General features: G+C 42.8%; 1 protein-coding gene across 1 annotated transcript in view; it reads right to left on the reverse strand.

The window, feature by feature from the left end:
- Window positions 1-738: 738 nt before the first annotated feature.
- The window catches only part of RSPH3 (radial spoke head 3), a 28849-nt gene continuing 6285 nt past the window's right edge, over window positions 739-23302 (reverse strand). Inside the window, exons 2-8 of the mRNA XM_038740038.1 lie at window positions 19120-19207; window positions 15713-15854; window positions 10503-10648; window positions 9950-10153; window positions 5383-5545; window positions 4158-4244; window positions 739-1142 (exon numbers count right to left, since the gene is read on the reverse strand). Of these exons, the coding sequence (XP_038595966.1) occupies window positions 802-1142; window positions 4158-4244; window positions 5383-5545; window positions 9950-10153; window positions 10503-10648; window positions 15713-15854; window positions 19120-19207 (1171 nt within the window). The 3' untranslated portion in view covers window positions 739-801. The remainder of the gene's footprint in view (window positions 1143-4157; window positions 4245-5382; window positions 5546-9949; window positions 10154-10502; window positions 10649-15712; window positions 15855-19119; window positions 19208-23302) is intronic.

Genomic DNA, 23302 nt, shown 5'->3' on the forward strand with positions numbered 1-23302 from the left:
ATTTATTTTTATTAATGGCTGTCTCTCCCTCTAGACTACAAGCTCATCATAGGTAATCTGTCTACCAACTCCATTATACTCTACTCTCTCCCAAGCACATAGTACAGTGCTCTGCACACAGTAAGCACTCAATAAATAGCACTGATTGAGCACTGTACTAAGTAATTGGAAGACAAAAATACAACAGAGTTGGTAGATACATTCCCTGCCTATCAGGAGCTTACATATGGATGAGAAATGATCATTTTTGACTATAGTGGAGTACACCAGCTTTGTGGTGGACAGAAAAAATGGCAACTTAGGTCTGGAGAGTCACAAGTCTCACAAATTCCTCCCTAGAGTCACAGTATTTAATTTTGAAAGGAAAATCCTATATTCAAGATGAAGCACTTAAAGTCAGGAGCCACAGTATTCTTCAAAAAAAAAAAAGTCAATCAATCATTCACATTTATTGAGCGCTTACTATGTGCAGAGCATGGTAGAAACATTCCCTGCCCGCAATGAGCTCACAGTCTATAGGGGCAAATCATGATCTGGAAAAACTGTATGCAAATGCCTGTGACTTTTAGTCAATAAAAATTCAGAAGCTCTTGTCCTTGAATTAACCTGAAGAATTCTCTTTTGGAGAAGAGAAATTCGGCTGGCAGCATTCATTTCTCAACTATAAAACTATGTTTCATAAAAAAGTATTCAGTAAAAGTAGAGGTGAAGAATTGCTCAGCATTTTGGAATGCTATTTCCATTGTCTGGGGCCTTACTTTTCATTACCTGATTTTTCGACTGTTGGCTTTTTTTTTTTCTTCAAAACTCCTGAGGTTCTTTCTGCTCCTCAGATTCTTCTTTCTCTAGAGATTCACTCTTCTCTGATAATCCACTCTGGTCCTGGGATTCCTCTTTCTCTAAGGACTCGGTTGACCCCACTGCTTCCTGAGATTCCTTCTGCTTGAGGGAGTCCTTCTTGTCTGTGGATGGCAACTTTTCAAGGGATCCTATGTCCTCTTCGGGTTCTTTTGTGTCCTCAGAATACTTGTCATCTGAACTTTTCTTCAGAGAGTCCTCTCCTTCTTGGGATACTGTTGATTCTTGTAATCTTCCACTTTCAAACATGTCTAATCTCTTTTCAACCACCTCACGAATCAACACTGAAATGAGACACAGACTCAATGTCGTTACTTTAAAGCAGAAAAGCTGTGGACAGAATGGTGGCTGCCAACTTTGTTGTACTGGACACTCCCAAGCACTTAGTATAGTGTTTTGCACAAAGTAAGCACTCAATAAATATCATTTATGATGATGATTTTTTTTTTTTGCTTTTCACAGAGCATCAGCTGATTTAAAGATTTGTTTAATATATTCTAAACTTCAGAATTAATGATGTGGATCGCTTCGTTTCCTCCAGTGAGTTCTTTGAACTGCCATTTTTCAAAGGATATAAACATATCAGACCAAAAAGAAAGTTAATCCAAAAGTTAATCCCTTTAGATAACCCAATCACAAAGCATTTACTTGCAAACATTTTCTTCCAAAGTTCTCTAGAGACAAACATTTGCTCCTGAAAAATCCAATGCTGTTATTTCATAATCCACTATAATTTATATGATTTCAGGTAGATTCGCTATCTTTTTTTCACCCATTCAATTGCTTTTTTCATCTGTTTATTTAAAAGTTCTATATAACCTTGTTTATTTTACTCCCGCTTACCCATGTCTCCAGTTTGTGGTTCAGCAAATGGTAAGGTTGGGTTTGACCCATTTCTGGTAGTTGTGTCATGGATATTAAGAGCTATGGTGTTCCCAGGAAAACCAGTGCTCTTCCTGTTAGCTTTGAACCATTATCCTACATTACATTGCAGCTTGTTTTGGGCAGGGAATATGTCCGTTTATTGCCAGATTGTACTCTCCTACGCACTTAGTACAGTGCTTTGTACACAGTAAGCACTCAGGGAATGTGTCTGTTTATTGTTATATTGAACTCTCCCAAGCAGTTAGTACAGTGCTTTGCACACAGTAAGCGCTCAATAAATACGTTGAATTGCATGAATGAAAGTGAAGTCTTTGAAGTCAACCATTCTCTATATTAAAACCCATACAAACTTTTTTCTCTGGACTATTTAGATTTTCTTCTATCTGCATTGCTCCTTGTCCCAATCACTTCCAATACGTGAGGCTGCATTAGATTTATTCATTCATTTATTCAATCATTCAATCATTTATTAAATGCTTACTGGGTGCAGAGCACCATACTAAGCACTTCTACTAAACAATGACATTCCCTGCTCACAACAAGCTTACGGTCTAGAGAGGGGGGAGACAGACATCAATACAAATAAATAAAATTACAGATATATACACAAGTGCTGTGGGGCTGGTGAGGGAGGGGAAGAGCAAAGGGAGCAAGTCAGGGCGATGAAGAAGGGAGTGGGAGATGAGGAAAAGTGGGCTTAGTCTGGGAAGGCCTCATGGAGGAGATGTGCCTTAAATAAGGCTTTGATGTGGGGCAGAGTAATTGTCTGTCAGATATGAGGAGGGAGGCATTCCAGGCCAGGGGCAGAATGTGTACCAGGAGTCGGTGGTGAGACAGGAGAGACTGAGGCATAATTAGAAGGTTAGCACTAGAGGAGCAAAATAAATGGGCTGGGTTGTAGAAGGACAGAAGCAAAGTAAGGTAGGAGAGTGCAAGGTGATGGAGTGCTTTAAACCCAATGGTGAGAAGTTTTTGTTGGATATGGAGGTGGATGGGCAACCACTGAAGATTTTTGAGGAAGGGGGTGACATGGCCTGAAAGTTTTTGCAGAAATGATCTGGGCAGCAGAGTGAAGTATGAACTGGAATGGGGAGAGACAGGAGGTTGGGAGGTCAGCAAGGAGGTTGATGCAATAGTCTAGGCGGGATAGGATAAGTGGTTGCATTAACGTGCTAGCAGCTTGGATGGAGAGGAAGGGACATATTTTAGCTGTGTTGTGAAGGTGGGATCGACAGGATTTAATGGTGAATTGAATATGTGGGTTGACTTCATTCATTCAATCATATTTATTGAGCGCTTACTGTGTGCAGAGCACTGTACTAAGCACTTGGGTAGTGCATAGATGACGCACAAGGAGGAGGGAGCCAGGGAAAAGGGGGCGTCATCAGGGAAGGCCTCTTGGAAATGTGATCCTAAAAAGGTGAAACCTAGAGAAACCCGATCATCTCCCCCACACCCCGCTTTTTTTCTCTTCTGGTGTCCCTCTACGAAACACTAATAATGGTATTTGTTAAGCACTTACTATGTACCAGGCATTGTTCTAAGCACTGGGATAGACACAAGATAATCGGATTGAACAGAGTCCCTGCCCCACATAGGGCTCACAACCTTAACCCCCATTTTACGGTTGAGAGAACCGAGGCACGGAGAAGTGAAGTGACTTGCCCAAGGACTCACAGCAGAGATGTGGTAGAACTGGGATTAGAACCCAGATCCTTCTGACTCGCAGCCCAGTACTCTATCCACTCAGGCATGCTATAGTCCAGAGAAACACATATAAGAAACTGCCTTGTGGGTATCAGTCACCTGAACCAAGTTCAGCCAGCAGATCTCTCAGTTAGAACTGCTTTGAGCAGAGAATGCAGGAGGAAGGGGGAGAGACGTTGTTCTCCTCCTGCTCCACTGGAGAACCCATTCATTAATGATAATAATAATAATAATAATGGTATTTGTTAAGCACTTACTATGTGCCAGGCACTGCACTAAGTGTTGAGGTGGATACAAGCAAATCGGGTTGGACACAGTCCATGTCCCACTGGGGGCTCACAGTCTTAATCCACATTTTACAGATGAGGTAACTGAGGCAGAGGGAAGTTAAGCGATTTGCCCAAGGCCACACAACAGACAAGTGGCAGAGCCGGTATTAGAACCCATGACCCTCTGACTCCTGGGCCCACGCTCTATCCACTATGCCACGTTGCTATGATCACTGCAGAGGGAGAATTCAGACCAATACTGAAGCGGGGAAAGTCTGTTTCCCTTGAGTGTCTGAAGGTTATTTCAAAATAGATGGGATATGGAGATATTTAATGATATTACTCTAGAGTTTTCTTTTTGTTTTCTATGTACATTTAGAACTCTACCCTTAATAAAATTATGTATTTTGTTTAAGGGGGTTAAAAAAAACAGCTTACTGTCAAGTACTGTTCTTCCCACCATGTGGTACTCCATGGTTTTTTCAACTTCATTCATCAACCATGGAAGGAATCCTGATTCAATATCTGCATGAAAGATGGTAAGAATAAACAACAAATGCTACTAAATCAGAACAGCTGTGGCGACTACTTTCCTATATCAATCAACCATATTTATCAAGCATGATCAGTCAATTGTATTTATTGAGCGTATCGCTGGAAGTCCTGGACTTATTATAGAAGACACATCCAGCTCCTGGAATAGTTTCATCAGCTCACTCGCTATGACCTGACTCATTCATTCAATCATATTTATTGAGTGCTTACTGTGTGCAGAGCACTGTACTAAGCATTTTGTAAAGTACAATACAGTAATAAAGAAAGACAATCCCAGCCCACAACGAGCTCATGGTCTAACATGGCTTTACTCTCCCCAGGATCTGAGCCATACAAAATAATTCAAAAAGAAAAAAAAAGGCAAAATGTGTTGTGTCTATACTTAGATCAGGTCATATATACTGGTTTTTCCTGGGTTGCTTCTGACTGTACAGTGTAATTTCCAAGCAGGCAGACCATTTATTTTAGCGTAAATCAAACTGAGTTATCCTTGACAGTAGATACTCATCACCATCATCAACACCACCACCAGTAAGTATTCTTTGAGTATCCACGTGACATTGTGCATCTAATAAATATGTATTAGGCAGGAATTACTAGAATTTTCCCCTTGAATTGAATAATTGGGTAAATCTGTGATAACTTTAATATCTGATCCCCTTTTGTGAAGATAAAGGGAGAAAAAGACTGAAAAATGCCGTCTTCAGTAGATGGCAAATGGTCCTTCTAGACTGTAAGCTCCCTGTGGGCAGGGGATGTGCCTACGAACTCTGTTATACTGTTCTCTCCCAGGCGCTTAATTCAGTGCTGTGCACACAGTAAGCACTCGATAAATGCAACCAATTGATTGAAGTTCTGTATGCAGAAGGCACTCAATAAACACTGCTAGTGGAGATGAGTTACGAAGAGTCAAATAGAATTTTGCATTTACACGGAACTTTCCTTCCTCAGAGACTGTAGGAAAATCAATATCATGTGATATTAAAAATCATCTAAAGATTTCGGTGATTTCATTTATAAGAACAGTGCTATGTGTGGACCTGATGACATTACTGTCAATGAGAAAAATGCTTTTTTAGTGTTATAGAGTCTGATTAGCAAGACCAACCTCTTTCCACAGGATCGTAAAAAAAGCCACTGTCCCTGAGATTGCCGAAGACTGATGGAAGGAGGTCAGCCAGGTATCGATGAGCAAAAGCTCGAGCGGCGATTTTTTCCGAAGTTTCGTTCTGTTTGAGCATCACTTCCATCTGCTGATTTTTGCGACGCTCCTGCCAGTAGAGACATATAATGGTCATGGATTCTGCTCCTTTAACCATGCCTTGCTTCTCTCTAGGCAAAGCAAGGGGCAAAGAATGGGGTTACCTGTTCTCCCTCCTAAATCATGTGGGACAGGAACTGTGTCTGACCTGATAAAATTGTACTGACCCCAGGGCTTAGAACAGCATTTGACACATAGTAAGCGCTTAACACATACCAGAGAAGCAGCGTGGCTTAGTGGAAAGAGCCCAGGCTTGGGATTCAGAGGTCATGGGTTCTAATCCCAGTGCCGCCACTTGTCAGCTGTGTGACCTTGGGCAAGTCACTTAACTTCTCTGGGCCTCAGTTACCTCATCTGTCAAATGGGGATTAAGACTGTGAGCCCCATGTGGGACAACCTGAATACCTTGTATCTTCCCCAGTGCTTAGCACAGTGCTTGGCACATAGTATAAGCACTTAACAAATGCCAACATTATTATTATTTTTTTTTAAAGGAATGAATTGAAGTGACTGTCATCTGTCTGTGTAAAGGTAAAAGCAGGGTGCTATGGCTTGCTTGTAATTTTTTTAAATGGTATTACCGGTCAGTCATTGGTCATCAGTGCTGGATTGCTATTTATTTTGGATGGAAAGAATCTTTCGAGTTGTATTCGTTTTATCAGCTTTATTAGCTACACTTCTAGCAGAGACTGGAAATCACCATTTTTTTTTCCTTTTTCTATCACTCAGATTTTCCCCTATTTCTCCTTTTGATCCCTTCCTGTTCCTTATTTTCTCCTCTTCCCACCACTCCTGACCCACCCTCTTCACTCCTTCCCTATCTCCATTTCTCCTTATTTCCCCATGCCCAATCTCCCTTCCTTCCCTGTGTTCAAACTACTTCCTCCTTTTTTTAATGCATGCCACTCCAAGCATGATGCATGCATTTTGTTTTTATTTTAATGGTATTTGTTAAGCACTTACAATGTTTCAGGCCCTGTACTAAGTGCTGCGGTAGATACAAATACATCAGTTTGGACACAGGCTCTCCATTTTACAGATGAGGTAGCTGAGGCACAGAGAAGTTAAGTGACTTGCCCAGGGTCAAAGAGCAGGCAAGTGGCAGAGCCGGGATTAGAACCCACGTCCTTCTGACCCCCAGGCTTGTGCTGTAGCCACTGGGCCATGCTGTTTCTCCTCTTTGCCTGGCTGTTTTTCCTCTAAATCTCCTATCTCCTCACTAGTATTTCCACTACCTCCCCTTCCTTCCTCTCCCTTGCTGCCTTCTTGTCATCCCCAGCCTCTCAGCCAATCAAGTAGGGGAAGTTGGGGGTGGGGAGAGTTTCAAGGAAGATGAGCATGCTCCAGAGAGTTCTGATAAGAATAACAACGATAATTATGGTATTTGTTATATGCTTCTTATTTGCCAGGCACTGTACTAAGAACTGGGGTGGATACGAGCAAATCGGGCTGGACACAGTCCCTGTCCCTCATGGGACTCACAGTCTTGATCCCCACTTTACAGAGGAGGAAATGGAGGCCCAGAGAAGTGAAGTGACTTGCCCACAGCCACACAGCGGACAAGTGGAGGAGCTGGGATTAGAACTCACAACCTTCTGATTCCCAGGCCCGTGCTCTATCCACTACACTACACTGCCCACTGCTCAACAGCTCTGGGGTCTTTGAGGTAACCTATGAGGAAGAGGCAGTCAAAATAATATCTTTGTCCTCACAATAGGAGCCCAAGAGCTTGAATATTCTAGCCATTCCCACGGTGTCAAGGCCCTACTTTACGCTTTCTTTAGCTCCATCTGCCTTCCTGCTTTAACATTATCTACCCTCTGCTGAGACAATCTGGATGGGCAACAATCTGGAGATTATCAACGCTTCATAGTACTTACTGAGTTTCCTCTGTGCAGAACACAGTACTAAGCACTTGAGAGGATACAAGAGTTGGTAGAAATGATCCCTGCCCTCTGGGAGATTATAATCTACAGAGAGAAAAGAGTCTCTCAAATAAATTACAGGTAGGGGGAGGCAACAGAGTGAAAAGATATTGTGGCAAAGTGGAAGGAGCACAGGCCTGGGGGTCAGTATTTCTGGATGCTAATCTCAGCTCTATCACTTGGCTGTTGTATGACCTTGGGTAACTCACTTAACTTCTCTGTACCTCAGTTTCCTCAAATGTTAAATGGGAATTCAATACCCATTCTCCCTCCTACTTGGAATGTGAGCCCCACATGGGAAAGGGACTGTGCCTTTCCCATTATCATGTATTTACCCTAGTGCTTCATGCAATACTTGGAAAATAGTAAGAACTTAATAAATACCACAATTATTATTATTATTGCATAAATGCTACAAGGACTATTATGCTTCTAAATCACTACTATTAGTAATATTGCTATTATTAGAGATGCTTAGACTGTGAGTCGCTTATGGGACCTGATTATCTTGCATCTATACCAGCACTTAGAACAGTGCTTGGCACATGAGTGCATAAAAATTACCACAGTAACTATTATTGCTACTATTTAGTGCAACTAACCTATTATCAGAATAATCTGAGTCAAATTCTGCCGGTACTCTCTCCCACTTCAAAGCTTTATTGAAGGTACATCTCCTCCAAGAGGCCTTCCCCGATTAAGCCCCCCTTTCCTCTTCTCCTACTCCCTTCTGCATCACCCTGACTTGATCCTTTTATTCATCCCCACTACCAGCTATATAGCACTTATGTACAGACCTGTACCTTATTTATTTAGATTGATGTCTGTCTCCCCCTCTAGACTGTAAACTCACTGTGGGAAGAGAATGTGTTTATTTTTATATTGCACTCTCCCAAGAGCTTAGTACAGTGCTTTGCACACAGTTAAGTGTTCAATAAATATGACTGACTGACTTGTAAGTTAGGTCCCTTTGATACCTGAAAGTCCTAAAACTGGGGTACTCCTGAACCGGTAGCTTACTGAATGGAACCAAGTATCCTGAATATGGTTCTGGAGCTTCCAAAAATAAACTAAGTTATAGTTTAGGGATGAGGGAATTATGCTCGTTAATTGATTTTCAATGTAGTGTTCTGCCTTCCTAGGAAATTTAGGAATACTGACTGGAAGGTAGGATGGCCTAATGGAAAGAGTATGGGACTCGGGAGTCAGTCACGGTCCTAATCTCTGCTCTGTCACTGGCCTGCTGTGTGACCTTGGTCAAGTCACTTAACCTAAGAAACAGCGTGGCCTAGAGGATAGAGCACCTATCTGGGCATCAGAGGATCTGGATTCTAATCCCATCTGTCATTTACCTGCTGTGTGACCTCGGGGAAGTCACTTAACTTCTCTGTGTCTCAATTTCCTCAACCAAAAACTGGAAAGACAATACCTGTTTTCCCTCCTACTTAGACTCTGAGCAGCCCCATGTGGGATAGGGAGTCTGTCTGACCTGATTAACTTGTACTTACCCTAGCACGTACAGCAGTGCTTGACACACTGCAAGTGGTTAACAAATAGCATGATGAATTAAAAATAACCTCTCTGTGCCTCCTTCCATCATCTGTAAAGTAAGGATAAATACCTGTTCTCTCTACCTCTTAGGCTGTGAGCACTGAGTGGGTGAGAGACTGTCTGATCTAATCTCATATCTTAGCAAAGTCCTTGGCACATAAATAAGCACTAAAGAAATACAGTAATAGTACTAGAAAATGATTAGTACTGAATAAAAATTAGCTCTTTCAAAATTTTCATTCCACAATGGCTGTAGGAGGCACTGAGTTCATGGAGTCAGCCCATACTGAGTCAGTAAGTTGATTACTGAAAAGACACATTGTGAGCCATCGTGAACCAATAAGGGCTCAGCTCAACTCTCATTCTCTGAAAGCCTTACTCTTTCTTTTAATTCAAATGAAGAAAGGCCCCTTTTATGCCAAACGGCTTGGTGGAAAGACCATGAGACTGGGAGTCAGAGGACCTGGGTTCTAGTCCTGGATCTGCTTCTTGTCTGCTGTGTGACCTTAGGCAACTCCCTTCACTTCTTCTGGGCCTCAGTTTCCTCAACTGCAAAATGGGGATTCGTTACCTAGTCTCCCTCCTACATAGACTTGGAGCCCCGTGTGGGACAAGGACTGAGTCTGACCTGATTAACTTGAATCTACCCCAGTGCTTAGAACACATAGTAAGTGCCTAGAAATATAATAATAATAATAAAATTGTGGTATTTGTTAAGCATGTACTATTTGCCAGGCACTATACTAAGTGCTGGGGGGAGTATATGCAAATCGGGTTGGACACCATCAATAGTAATGGTCAGAGGAATGGTGTGGGAAACAACGACCCTGCACTGTTTTCACATGGAATCCCCTAAGTTCGGCTCTCTGACCTGAGACGTGATTTTCCTCATAACCTCTTCTAGGCATCATGAAATAAGAACGAAAATATCGCCCTACCTTCTCTTCTTTGTGACGTCTCTCCTGCTCTTCCAGTCTCTGCACTTCTGCCAGCTCTGCGTTACGCAGTTCTTCATAGCTGTACTGAAGGGCTCGCAGGTTGGCCAACTCTTCTTCTTCCATTACTTCCAGGAGTGCCTGCTCAATGGTTTTTCCCACCAAAACTTCTAGCATTGGCTTGACTTCGATATCAAAGTCAAAAAGCTAAAGGATGAAAAAGAAGAGGCTGAATTCAATCATTCAGTCATTTATTGAGCGCTTACTGTGTGCAGAGCACTGTACTAAGCACTTGGGAAAGTACAATACAACAAAAAACAGGCACATTCCCTGCCCACAATGAGTTTACAGTATAGAGAGGGAGACAGACATCAATAGAAATCAAATAAATGAACACAAAAAATGGGGAAAATGAAGGATTGATTACATGACATCCTGTAGGGAGCTTGGTAGACATCCAAATGAACTTCTTGTTCAGTTTATGGAGTGTTTAATCACACAGTAACACATAGGGAGCAAGAGAAAGTCTCTGGAGGAATGAAATCCTTAACAGTACCTCTCCTTCCTCAATTTGGGTGGCTACGTCTTTGCCGGTTTTAGCTGGGATGAAGAGGGGTGTGGGTGGTCGGTCCAGAAAAGCATCGGTTTGACACTCCATGTCGACTTCTACTACGTGATCACTGAGCTCTTCAAGGTATAACTCTAGGAAACCAGAGCAAGCATACATAATGGTTGAAACTGGAACCACTCTGGGGTCGAGTGAGTTGTCTGAAATCACAATATGGCCGTTGAAAGAATAATAATAATAACAACAATTGTGGTATTTGTTAAGTGTTTACTATGCGCCAGGCACTGTGCTAAGCTCTGGGGTGGATCCAAGCAAATCGAGTTCCCACGTGGGGCTCACAGTCTCAATCTCCATTTTACAGATGAGGTAACTGATGTACAGTGAAGTGAATTGACTTGTCCAAGGCCACACAGGTGACAAATGGCAGAGTCGGGATTAGAACCCAAGACCTCCTGACTCCCAAGCCCATGCTCTACTACGCCGTGCTGCTTTAAAACATGAATGAAAAAACGCTTCAAGAATGAATGTGAGTAACTGTTCCATCTAAGACCACATTCGGGAAAGACAGAGCTGGCCTAATAGCTGTCTATTAGAGCTCTTAAAACACAAGAACAAAGGCCTTGAGAGAAAGAAAAGCCTGACATCTTGGATAAGATCGTTTGAAATTATGAGAAGCAGTATTGCCTAGTGGAAAGAGAATGGGCCTGGGAGTCGGTGGACCTGGGTTCTAATCCTTGTTTTGCCACTTGTCTGCTTTGTGACCTTGGGCAAGTCAACTTCTCAGTGAATTAGTTACCTCATCTGTTAAATAGGGATTAAGATTGTGAGCCCCACATGGGACATGGACTCTGTTCAATCTGATTCCTGATTATCTTGTATCTACCCCAGGGCTTAGTACAGTGACTGGCACATAGTAAGCACTTAACAAATGTCATTAAAAAAATTATCTGCAATTGACTTAAATTCTTCCCTATTACAAATATACAAACAGTGCCACATCTCTTGCTCTCTCTCGCTCTCTCCCCACCTTCCTCTCTCTCAAATGAACATAACTATCTGAAGACATCTGAAGGCAGAATTTTGTTTTGAGACTACCAATCTGGTGCATGGTTCCAATGACTAAATAAGTGACCAGAACTTCAGACTCCTAGGTTAAGAAACCACTATACTAACCTATGGAATTACATCCTTTCCCTCCATCAGTCAATGGCATTATAAATTATTTATATTAATGTCTGACTCCGTTACTGAAACCTGGCTCTCTACAGTTGCCACTGTCTTCCCTGCTGTTCTCTCTAGAGGGGCCCTCATCTTCTCCTAGCTCTCTGTGGGCAAGAAATGTGACTGTTGATTGTTACATTGTACTCTCCCAAGCACTTAGTACAGTGCTTTGCACACAGTAAGTGCTCAATAAATATGATTGAAGGAATGAGTGAATGAAATCCCACAGACTCACTCCTTCTGGCGCCCTAATGCGGCTTTCGCATCGTTACAACTCCCCCAACCCTCTCTTTCCCTTCCTTTGAAGCCCATATTATCCACCTCCACTCCAGATATTAGTCATGGTCATGAGAAGCAACATGGCTCAGTGGAAAGAGCGTGGGCTTTAGAGTCAGAGGTCATGGATTCAAATCCTGGCTCCAGCAGTTGTCAGCTGTGTGACTTTGGGCAAGTCACTTAACTTCTCTGGGCCTCAGTTACCTCATCTGTAAAATGGGGTTAAGACTGTTAGCCCCCCGTGGGACAACTTGATCACCTTGTAACATTCCCAGTGTTTAGAACAGTGCTTTGCACATAGTAAACACTTAATAAATGCCATCATTATTATTATCTACTGCCCCCTCAGGCCCACCTTCAACTTTTTGAACCATTTTAATCCCTTTCTCACATTCCTTCCCTCTTTCTCCAACCCTACATTGCTCCTCAGGGACTTCAATATCCACACATATGTTCCTGATGACCCTTCCGCTGCCCGTTTTCTATCACTTCTCAACTCCACTGACCTTCTGCTCCACCCCAGATCACTAACTCACCAACTTGGACCTACACTCAATCTCTTCATCTCTAGTCACTGTGCAATATCTACCCCCACCATCTCTGAAATTCCTCTTTCTGACCACAACCTCCTCACCTGCCCCCCCAATCTCTCCTGTTTCCCTACAGAGACCTCCGATCTTTTGACCCCATCCAATTGTCTCAACTCATCATGCCCCATTTAGTTTTCATACCCAAACTACTTTCCATTGATGATCAAATTGGCACCCTCAACAAACACTCTCTACTGAACTCTGCTCGCTCGCTCCCCTGTCCCTTTGCCGATCTCATATCACTAAACTCTCAGTCTGCCTTCCTTTGCCCCTGTGCACAAACTGCAGACCGGTGGAAATCCAGATATCAGGCCAAACTCATCCCCTACAAGTTCATTCTTGCCTACCTTAGCAAAGCCCTGTCCTCTGCCTCGCAAAATTATCTCTCCATCCTTACTGACTTCCAGGCTGATTGCCCTCACCAACTGTTTAAGACTTTTAACTCCCTCCTCAAACCCTACCACTCAAGAGATCTCCTGCTTCTTTTGAAACCCTCCCCCCTCCACCTGTGCCTCTGACCCCATCCTGCGTTGACCCCATCCTGGTGCACCTTTTCAAAGCATTTGCCCCCTTTCTTCTTCACTCCCTGGCCATCATCTTTAATGGTTCACTCCCCAGTTGCTTCTTGTCTTATACTTTCAAACATGCTAATGTCTCCCTTGTCCTAAAAAAAACCCTCCCTTGACCCCCGGTTCCCTCCAGTTATTACCCCATATCCCTCCTACCATTCTTCTCCAAACTCCTTGAGCGAGTTGTCTACACCCATTGTCTCCACTTCTCCTCCTCCAATTCTCTCCTTGACCCCCTTCAATCTGGCTTCCACATCCCTCACTCCACAGAAGCTGTTCTCTCAAAGGTCACCAATGGTCTCCTTCTTTCCAAATCCAACAGCCTCTTCTCCTTCTTCAACCTCCTTGACCTCTTGGCAGCCTTCGAGACTGTGGACCACCCTCTTCTCCTGGAAACATTATCCAATCTTGGCTTCGATGACACTGTCCTCTCCTGGCTCTCCTCCTATCCTTTTGGCTGCTCCTTCTCAGTCTCTTTCACGGGCTCCTCCTCTGCCTTCCACTCCCTAAAAGTGAAAGTCCCTCAAAGCTCAGTTCTGGGTCCTGTTCTATTCTCCCCACTCCCTTGGAGACCTCACTCGCTCCCATGGCTTCAACTACCATCTCTTTGTGGGTGATTCCAAAATCTACGTCTTCAGTTCTGATTCATTCATTCAATCGTATTTATTGAGCGCTTACTGTGTGCAGAGCACTGTTCTAAGTGCTTAGCACTGTACTAATTTCTCTCCTTTGCAGTCCCACAATTTCTCCTGCCTTCAGGACACCTCTACTTGGATGTCTCACCTATACCTCAAACTTAACATGTCCAAAATATAACTTCTTATCTTCCCACCCAAACCCTTTCCTCCACGTGACTTTCCTAGCACTGTAGACAGCAGCACTATCCTCCCTGTCTCACAAGCCCGTAACCTCGTCATTATCCTCGACTCATCTCTCTCATTCAACCATATATTCAATCTGTCACCAAATACTGTCAGTTAAACCTTCGTAGCCTCGCTAAAATCTGCCCATTCCTCTCCATCCAAACTGTTACCACGTTAATACAAGCATTTATCCTATCCTGCCTTGATTACTGTATCGACCTCCTTGCTGGATTCCCTGCCTCCTGTCTCTCCCCACTCTTTTCCATTCTTAACCCTTCTGCCTAGTCAGTCCATGTTTCCCCACTCCTCAAGAACCTCCAGCAGTTGCCCATCCACCTCCGCATCAAACAGATACTCCTTACCATTGGTTTTAAAGCACTCAATCACCTTACCCTCCCTTACTTTATCTGGCTGATTTCCTACTATAATCCAGCCCATACATTTTGCTCCTCTAATGCTAACCTGCTCAGTGTACCTTAACCTCATCTATCTCGCCACTGACCTCTTGCCCACATTCTGCCTCTGACTTAGAGTGCCCTCCTTCTTCATATCGAAAAGATGATCACTCTCCCTACATTCAAAACCTTATTAAAAGTACATCTCTCCCTAGGGGCCTTCCCTGTCTAAGCCCTCATCTCCTCTTCTCCCGCTCCCTTCTGTGTTGCTCTTGCACTTGGATTTGCACCCTTATTAAGCACTTAGTAGAGTGCTCTACACATAGTAAGTGCTCAGTCAATACCATTGATTGATTTCTTCAACCATCCCTCTGGCCCACAGCACTTATGCACATATCCATAATTTATTTATCTATATTAATTAATGTCTGTCTCCCCCTCTAGACTGTCAGCTCATTGTGGGAAGGGACCATGTCTAGCACCTCTGTCATCTGGTACTCTCCCAAGCGCTTACTACAGTGTTCTGCCCATAGTAAGCGATTATTAAATACCATGGATTCATGGATTGGCTGCTTACTGAGCTCAGAGCACAGTACTAAGCTCTGGAGAGGGTTCAACAGACCAACTGACAATGAAACTTGATCAGGACTGTGAATGGTATGGAGAGGCAGCATGGCATAGTGGATAAATAATAATAATAATAATGGCATTTATTAAGTGCTTACTATGTGCAAAGCACTGTTCTAAGCGCTGGGGAGGTTACAAGGTGATCAGGTTATACCACAGGGGGCTCACAGTCTTAATCTCCATTTTACAGATGAGGTAACTGAGGCCCAGAGAAGTTAAGTGCCTTGCCCAAAGTCACACAGCTGACAGTTGGTGGAGCCAGGATTTGAACCCATGACCTCAGACTCCAAAGCCCGTGCTCTTTCCACTGAGCCACGCTGCATGGGCCTGGGAGTCAGAAGGTCATGGGTTCTAATCCTGGCTCCACCACTTGTCTGCTGAGTGACCTTGGGCAAGTCCCTTCACCTCTCTGTGCCTCAGTTATCCCATCCAGAAAATGGGGATTGAGGCTGTGAGCTCTACATGGGACATGGGCTGTGTCCAACCTGATTTGCTTGTATCCCCCCCGCCCCCCAGCATTTAGTACAGTGCCTGGCACATAGTAAACGCTAAACAAATACCACCATTATTATTGCACGGCTATCCCATAGACCAAACTAGTTGGACACTGAATTCCAGGCCACGTAAAACCTTTATGAGATAAATGAGAAGTGATACCAGTCTGCACATCCACATGCTTTCTCCCCTCCACAGGCTCAGGAGTTCTTGGTTGAAGCTGCTCCTTAGCTCGCCTTCTGGCCAGTGCTTTCCTCTGGGCCTCTTGCTGCTTGTGGAGTTCAACGGGATCTGGTTGGGCATTCTGGAGGGTGACAGAAAAAGCATTCTTCACTTAAGAGGGCATCAGTAAGGAATGAATGAAGCATTACTCAAAAAATCTTTGTGAGTATCGGAATTCTTTCATTCATTCAATTGGATTCATTGAGCTCTTACTGCGTGTGGAGCACTGTTCTGAGCACTTGGGAGAGTACAATACAACAGCAAACAGACACACTCCCTGCCCGCAGTGACTTTACAGTCTAGAGGAGCTTACAGTCTAGAATTTGTTATCAGGCTCATACCAGGCCCAGAATGCCCCACTGAATGTGAATTCAATTCCCTGTGGAAAGGCTCGAATCCACTTGGCATTCACTGGATCTTTGGGTTTGGTCATGTTCTTGTCCCCAGCCTGGAATGCCAGGAGACCTAGCCCTAGGGTTTAGGCAGACAACTAGATTTTCCTTCGGCTTGGATCTTGTGGCTTCTTATGTACTTCATCTGTAACAAAGCTGGAGGTCTAATGGAGTCTTACATTTTGTCTTTTCCAAAGATGAGAACACTTCCCACAGAAACCTAGTTCTCTATCTTGGGTCTTTTGATCTATCTTTCTCTTGAATGGGGAACTGAGCTTTTCAGGGGAACTGGGTTCTGGTCCTATTCCAGGCCATCCTCAGACTTAAGGACACAATTGCATCCTGAAAACTGCATCTTAAGCCAAGATATTGGAACCTGGAGTCAGGTTTCTCACAAGAACATCTGGAATCTGAAACTAGATCAGAAAGCCCACTTTAAATTAAAATAACCCAGAATCATTTATTCAGTTACAGATGAAGAATGTAGCAAATTCATGTTTTCTACACAGAGAAAGAGCAGTTCCATGATAAGGAAGGCAACTTTGACTTGGATGGAAGGGATGGACATAAGCTCATTGTGGTCACAGGAAGCGTCTACCAACTCTGTTATTGTCTCTCCCAAGAGTTTAGTACAGTGCTCTGCAAACTGTAAGCACTCAATAAATACCATTGATGGTTGACATGGTGACCACACCAACGTGGCATTTCTTTCCCTGCACCTATCCTGCTCTGCCCTCCTCCCCCGATAATAATAGGAGTAATAACAAAGATGATATTTATAAAGCACTTACCATGTACCAAACACTGTGGTACAAGATACAAGCAAGTGCTTTTTAAACTTTCTCCTTCTTTTCCCTCCCCATCACAGCTTTAAAGATTGAGAAGCTGGATTTCCTTGTGGATACAGCACAGAAGGGCCTGGAAGTCAGAAGGACTTGGGTTCTAATCCCTGCTCTGCTGCTGTTTGACCTTGGGAAAGTCACTTCACTTCTCTGTGTCTCAGTTACCTCATCTGTAAAATAGGGATTAAGATCATGAGTCCCATGTCGGGCATGGGTTGTGTCCAACCCAATTATTTTATATCTACATAATATATCTTATTATGTGCCTGGCACATAATAAGCACTTAAAAATATCATAAATTTTTTTCTCCATTTCCCATGGGCACCATGTGCCCCCAAGCCTCTCTTATGTAGCACTTTAGCCTAGGATTGTGAGAAATGGATGTATTCTAAAGTGGAAACAGAGTGTAAACCTAGAAATCTTGAAAGTGCAGGTCAATATCACCTGAAAAACTGTAGCTGAAGACAGAAGTTCAGTCAATCAACAATCAATGGTATTTACTGAGCACTCACTGTGTGCAGAGCACTGTTCTAAGCATTTGAGAGAGTACAATGGGTAGGGTAGTTCCTGCCCTCAAGGAGCTTACAGTCCTCTAGACAATAAGTTTGCTGTAAGCAGGGACTGTGTCTGTTTATTGTCAAATTGTACTCCCCTAAGAGCTTAGTACACTGCTCTGCACATAGTAAGTGCTCAATAAGTACAACTGACTGACTGACTGACTCTAGGAGGAGCTTATAGGAGAAAGTAATGTCTCTTAAATTTGCCTCCAGCGTCAGCTACCTGAGGTTGGTGAAGAAAATCCTTTTGAAACATTAAATCTTCATCCCCTGCAACTGAAATTACATTAAAGTACACCAAAGGAGAAATGAAGCAGAATGCTTGTTCTGTTCTTAAATTTCAGTCTCCATTCTCTCTCCTGTCACTGCAGAGGTCTCATCCCTAACATGAGCAGAGGGTGTTACCCCAGGCCCTGAGCCTCTCATTATTAAGGCTCCTGGGTCCCCAGGAGTGAGGGTGGTCCTATCAATCAATCGTATTTAATAAGCGCTACTGTGTGCAGAGCAGTATGCTGAATGCTTGGGAGGGGACAATACCTTAGAGTCTTACTCTCACCACCAGATTGTAAGCTCTCACTAGTTGTAAACTTCTTGTGGTGAGCTTTTCAACCTCTAGCTTGTGCTTAGCCTGCACTTGGTACAGTGCTTAGCACGAATACTACTGTTATTATTATTCGCATCACCACTTTTGTTCATGACCAGACATAGATTTCTCTGAATTTTTCACAAAATTCTCTCCATTCCTAAACTTCTTCCTGGTTGTAAACTGGTTTGGTTTTGGAAGCTGCAATAACACATTCAGGCTATCAGATACTATTTAGTAAGTTACTGAATTGGGTTACCAGATACAGTAAAGTATGCTTAATAAATATTGTTGATAGATTGACTGATGACTCTCAATCCATCAATCAATGGTATGTACTGAGTGCTTAGTATGTTCAGAGCACTGTACTAAGCGCTTGGGAGAGAATAATACAACAGAGATGGCAGACACGTTTCCTGCCCATAACAAGATTACTGTATCCTCCTCCTTCTCTCTCCCCTCCTCCTTCTCTCTCCCCTCCTCCTTCCCTCTCTCCCTTCTTTCCCTCCCCTCCTCTTCCTTCCTTGGAACGGACTGAAACTAGCTAGTATGTTCATATTGTTCTAATATTCTTGTATTATTACCTCAAGGCTGGGGGTATTTAAGGATTTTATAAAGAGCAACATGTTAATCCTCATAGGGTGATGCATATTGCCTTTCAATGGATGTTCAAACTCAAGACATAAATATGCCACACGAATCCCAAGGTAAATGAAACAGAAGTTAATTCTCCCAAATCCGCGAATATAAACTACAACCAGTAATCTTACATTGATGGGGCTTTATAGGAGAGTATAATTCTTTCCAAAAAAATAAGCTTTTTGGAAACGTTTTTTAACCTGGAGAAATGAAATAACCTCAAAATAATTGAAAGGAGAATTCATGGTTTGAAAATGTAGTCTACCAAAAGAGGTGAACCTATTTCATAGTACACTAAAATGTTTGACCATTTATAATGCAAATCACACTCACCACAGGTAACGTATGTAGGGCATAAGTGTTGCCTCGAATCACCCTCCTGTCATACATGATGTTTCCATAATGAATAGGCTCCTCTTCTCTGTAATATGTAAAATTGAAAACCAACATTCCTAGTTATTAATTGAATTTTGTAAAGCAGAATATGATTTCACAGGACTTTAACAAGAACACATGGGAAAAAATGTTTGAGGCCTTTTTGGGTAGTCTTTAATCTGAGGCCTTTGAAAATGAGTTTGATCTTAGAAGAAAGTTTTTACCTCAAGATTCTGCAGCTAATGTTTTAAACTATCAATATGCCTTGGCAAAGGAGAAATTTTAATGTTATAGGCTCACAATTAGTTCCACCTAATTAATCAGATTCATTCATTCAGTCGTATTTATTGAACGCTTACTGTGTGCAATCACTTACTAAGCGCTTGGGAAGTACAAGTCGGCAACATATAGAGATGCTCCCTACCCAACAACGGGCAGAAGCAGCGTGGCTCAGTGGAAAGAGCACGGGCTTTGGAGTCAGAGTTCATGGGTTCGAATCCCGGCTCCGCCACACGTCTGCTGTGTGACCTTGGGCAAGTCACTTAACTTCTCTGTGCCTCAGTTCCCTCATCTGTAAAATGGGGATGAAGACTGTGAGCCCCACGTGGGACAACCTGATCACCTTGTATCCCCCCCCAGTGCTTAGAACAGTGCTTTGCACATAGTAAGTGCTTAACAAATGTCATTATTATTATTATTATTATTATTATTATTAGATGAAAGGGAAAGGATGATTTTAAGAAAACGTGGCTTCAACTACCACCTCTATGAGGATGATACTAAAATCTACATCTCCATCCCTGATCTCTCTCCCTCTCTGCAGTCTTGCATTTCCTCCTGCCTTCAACACATCTCTACTTGGATGTCCCGACCCACGGAACCTCAAACTTTACATGTATGAAATAGAACTCCTTATCTTCCCACTCAAACCCTGTCCTCCTCCTGATTTCCCCATAACTGTAGACAGCACCACCATCCTTCCTGTCTCACAAGCTCATAACCTTGGCATTATCCTTGAACTTCTCTCTCTCATTCAACCCACATATTTAATCTATCATTAAATCCTGTCTGTTCAACTTCAACCTTCCCAACATTGCTAAAATCTGCTTTTTCCTCTCCATCCAAACTGCTACCACGTTAATCCAAGCACTTATCCTAACCCACCTAGATTACTGTGTCAGCCTCCTTGCTGACTCCCTGCCTCCTGTCTCTCCCCACTCGTCCATACTTTACTCTGTTGCCCGCATCATTTTTCTACAAAAATGTTCAGTCCAGGTTTCCTCACTCCTCAAGAACCTCCAGTGGTTGCCCATCTACCTCCGCATCAAACAGAAACTCCTTACCATTGGCTTTAAAGCACTCAATCACCTCGCATACCTTACTTTGCTGCTCTCCTACTACAACCCAGCCCATACACTTCGCTCCTCTAATACTAAACAACTCACTGTACCCCAATGTTGTTTATCTGGCCCACTTCTTGCCTTTGGCCTGGAATGCCCTCCCTCTTAATATCCAACAGACGATCACACTCCCCACCTTCAAAGCCTTACTGAAGGCACATCTCCTCCATGACAAAGCTCTCATTTCCTTTTCTTCCACTCCTTTCTACACCACTCTGACTTTCTCCCTTTATTCATTCCCTCTCCCAGTCCCACAACACTTATGTACAGATCCATAATTTATTTTCATACATTAAAGTCTGTCACCTCCTCTAGACTGTAAGTTCATTGTGAGCAGGGAATGTGTCTCTTAAATTGTTATACTGTACTCTCCCAACTGCTTAGTCCAGTGCTCTGCACACAGTGAGAGCTCAATGAATATGACTGATTGATTGATTGACTGAAGTGGCAGGGCTGGGATTAGAAACTAGGTCCTTTAGAGTCCCAGGCCCATGCTCTAACCACTAAGCCACACTGCTTCTCTTCTTGCAGGGCAGGTGGCTATTCACTTCTTGAGTTTACTTAGCCCAGAGATGCTAAGGAAATCAGAATTCCTTACAGAGAATACTCTGACAACAGCTTATTTCAGTTTCTCAAGGAGGAGAGAGGGTTTCTGAATATCAACCCATCAATGGTATTTTTTGAGTACTTACTGTGTACAGAGCACTGTAGTAAATGCTTGGGAAAGTACAATATCACAGAGTTGGTAGATTCATCTATAGGTCATCTAGAGGCAGTAACAGAGTAACCGCCTGCCTTCAAGTGACAAAACCTGTGGAGATGATTATATTGTACTCTCCCAAGACCTTAGTATAGTGCTTTGCACACTGTAAGCCCTCAATAAATATGATTGAATATATGAATGAATGGTTTCTGTTCAGTGGCTCAGTTGCCCCATAAAGAACAGGTTTCAGAACAGTTTTAACTAAAACCCAACAATGACTTTTGGCTTTCTGCAGAATGGAAACTATACATACTCCTCTCTTATTCTTCACGGAAAATAGAACCTCATAGTTGCTCATGATAACTTGGCTGTACTTTTTCATTTTCTATGTTAATTAAGCTTGGGGCTGCATTGGTGAGAACGTATTGGCCACCCATGACACATCCTTTCTGGACAATGTTCTGATTTCTGAACATCAGGAACCTTTAGAAAATATATGTGCTGCCTGCGTGGCGGGAAATGTCAAAACCCCATTGGTGTCTGTTTTAACTTGTTTTGTTCAGCATGCAAAGTTAGATGATGTTGACTGCAGGACTTCTTCCTGGTAATTACGTATGCAATATCAAGTCCTCTGTTCTCTTACCCTTCCTGTTTGAAGAAACTGCTGCTGTCATCGACAGCACTGTTGGCATGTGTGGACGTGACTGAAAAGACTGACAAATTAGCACTGAGTCTTTATACAACACACAGTTCTCCTGAAACATAATCCATCAATGGTATTTACTGAGCACTTACTGTGTGCAGAGCACTGTACTAAGCTCTTGGGAGCGTACAATATAACAAAGTTGGTAAATAGGTTCCCTGCCCACAAGATATTCTCTCAGCTTTTAGTACAGTACTCTGCACAGAGTATGCACTTAATAAATGCTTAGGATAGTGCTTTGCACACAGTAAGCACTCAACAAATTTAATGAATGAATTAATACTATAATTATTTAAAGCTCATTCTGGGCAGGGAATGTGTCTGTTTATTGTTAAATTGTACTCTCCCAAATGCTTAGTACAAGTGTTCTGCACACAGTAAGTGCTCAATAAATATGACTGAATGAACCAAGCTCCACCTTATCATGGTATTTATTAAGCACTTACTATGTTCTAAGCACATGTCAATGTGCTACTACTAACTGTGTCTAGAGCTGTGTATTTCAATTAATCAATCAATGGTATTTACTTAGCACTTACTGTGTACAGAGCACTGTACTAAGTGCTTGGGAAAGTACAATATAACAGATTTGAATGAAGCTTATGGTCTGGGGGGGACAGACATTAATATGACTAAATGAATTAGGATTATGTTCTTAAGTGCTGTGACATTGAGGGAGGGATGAATAAAGGATGCCAATTCAAGGGTGAGGGTGATGCAGAAGGGAAAGGGAGAAGACGAAATGACGGCTTAGTCAGGGAAGGCCTCTTGGAGGAGATGTGATTTTAGAAGGGCTCTGAAGATGGGTAAGTGATGGTCTGTCAGATATGAAGAGGAAGGGCATTCAGGCCAGGGGCAGGACATGGGTGAGAAATCAGTGGTGAGATAGACGAGACTGAGGTACGGTGAGTTGGTTGCATTAGAAGATTGAAGTCTGTCTGCTGGATTTTAGTAGAAGAGCAGAAGTGAGGTGAAGTAGGTGGGGGGCAAGGTGATTGAGTGCTTTAAAGCTGATGGTATGGAGTTTTTGTTGGATGCAAAAGTGGATGGGCAACCACTGGAGGTTCATGAGGAGTGGGGAAACAAGGACTGAACAGTTTAGTAGAAAAATAATCTGAGCAGCAGAGTGAAGTATGGATTAGCGTGGGGAGAGGCAGGAGGCAGGAAGATCATCAAGGATTTCTGATACAGTAATCAAGGCAGGATAGTATAAATACTTAGTTTAATATAGTAGCAGTTTGGATGGAGAGGAAAGGGCCAATTTTAGCGATGTGGTGAAGGTTGAACTGACAGGATTTGGTGATAAATTGAATATGTGGTTAAATGGGAGAAATG

Source organism: Tachyglossus aculeatus, chromosome 2 (assembly GCF_015852505.1).
Source record: "Tachyglossus aculeatus isolate mTacAcu1 chromosome 2, mTacAcu1.pri, whole genome shotgun sequence".
Lineage (NCBI taxonomy): Eukaryota > Metazoa > Chordata > Mammalia > Monotremata > Tachyglossidae > Tachyglossus > Tachyglossus aculeatus.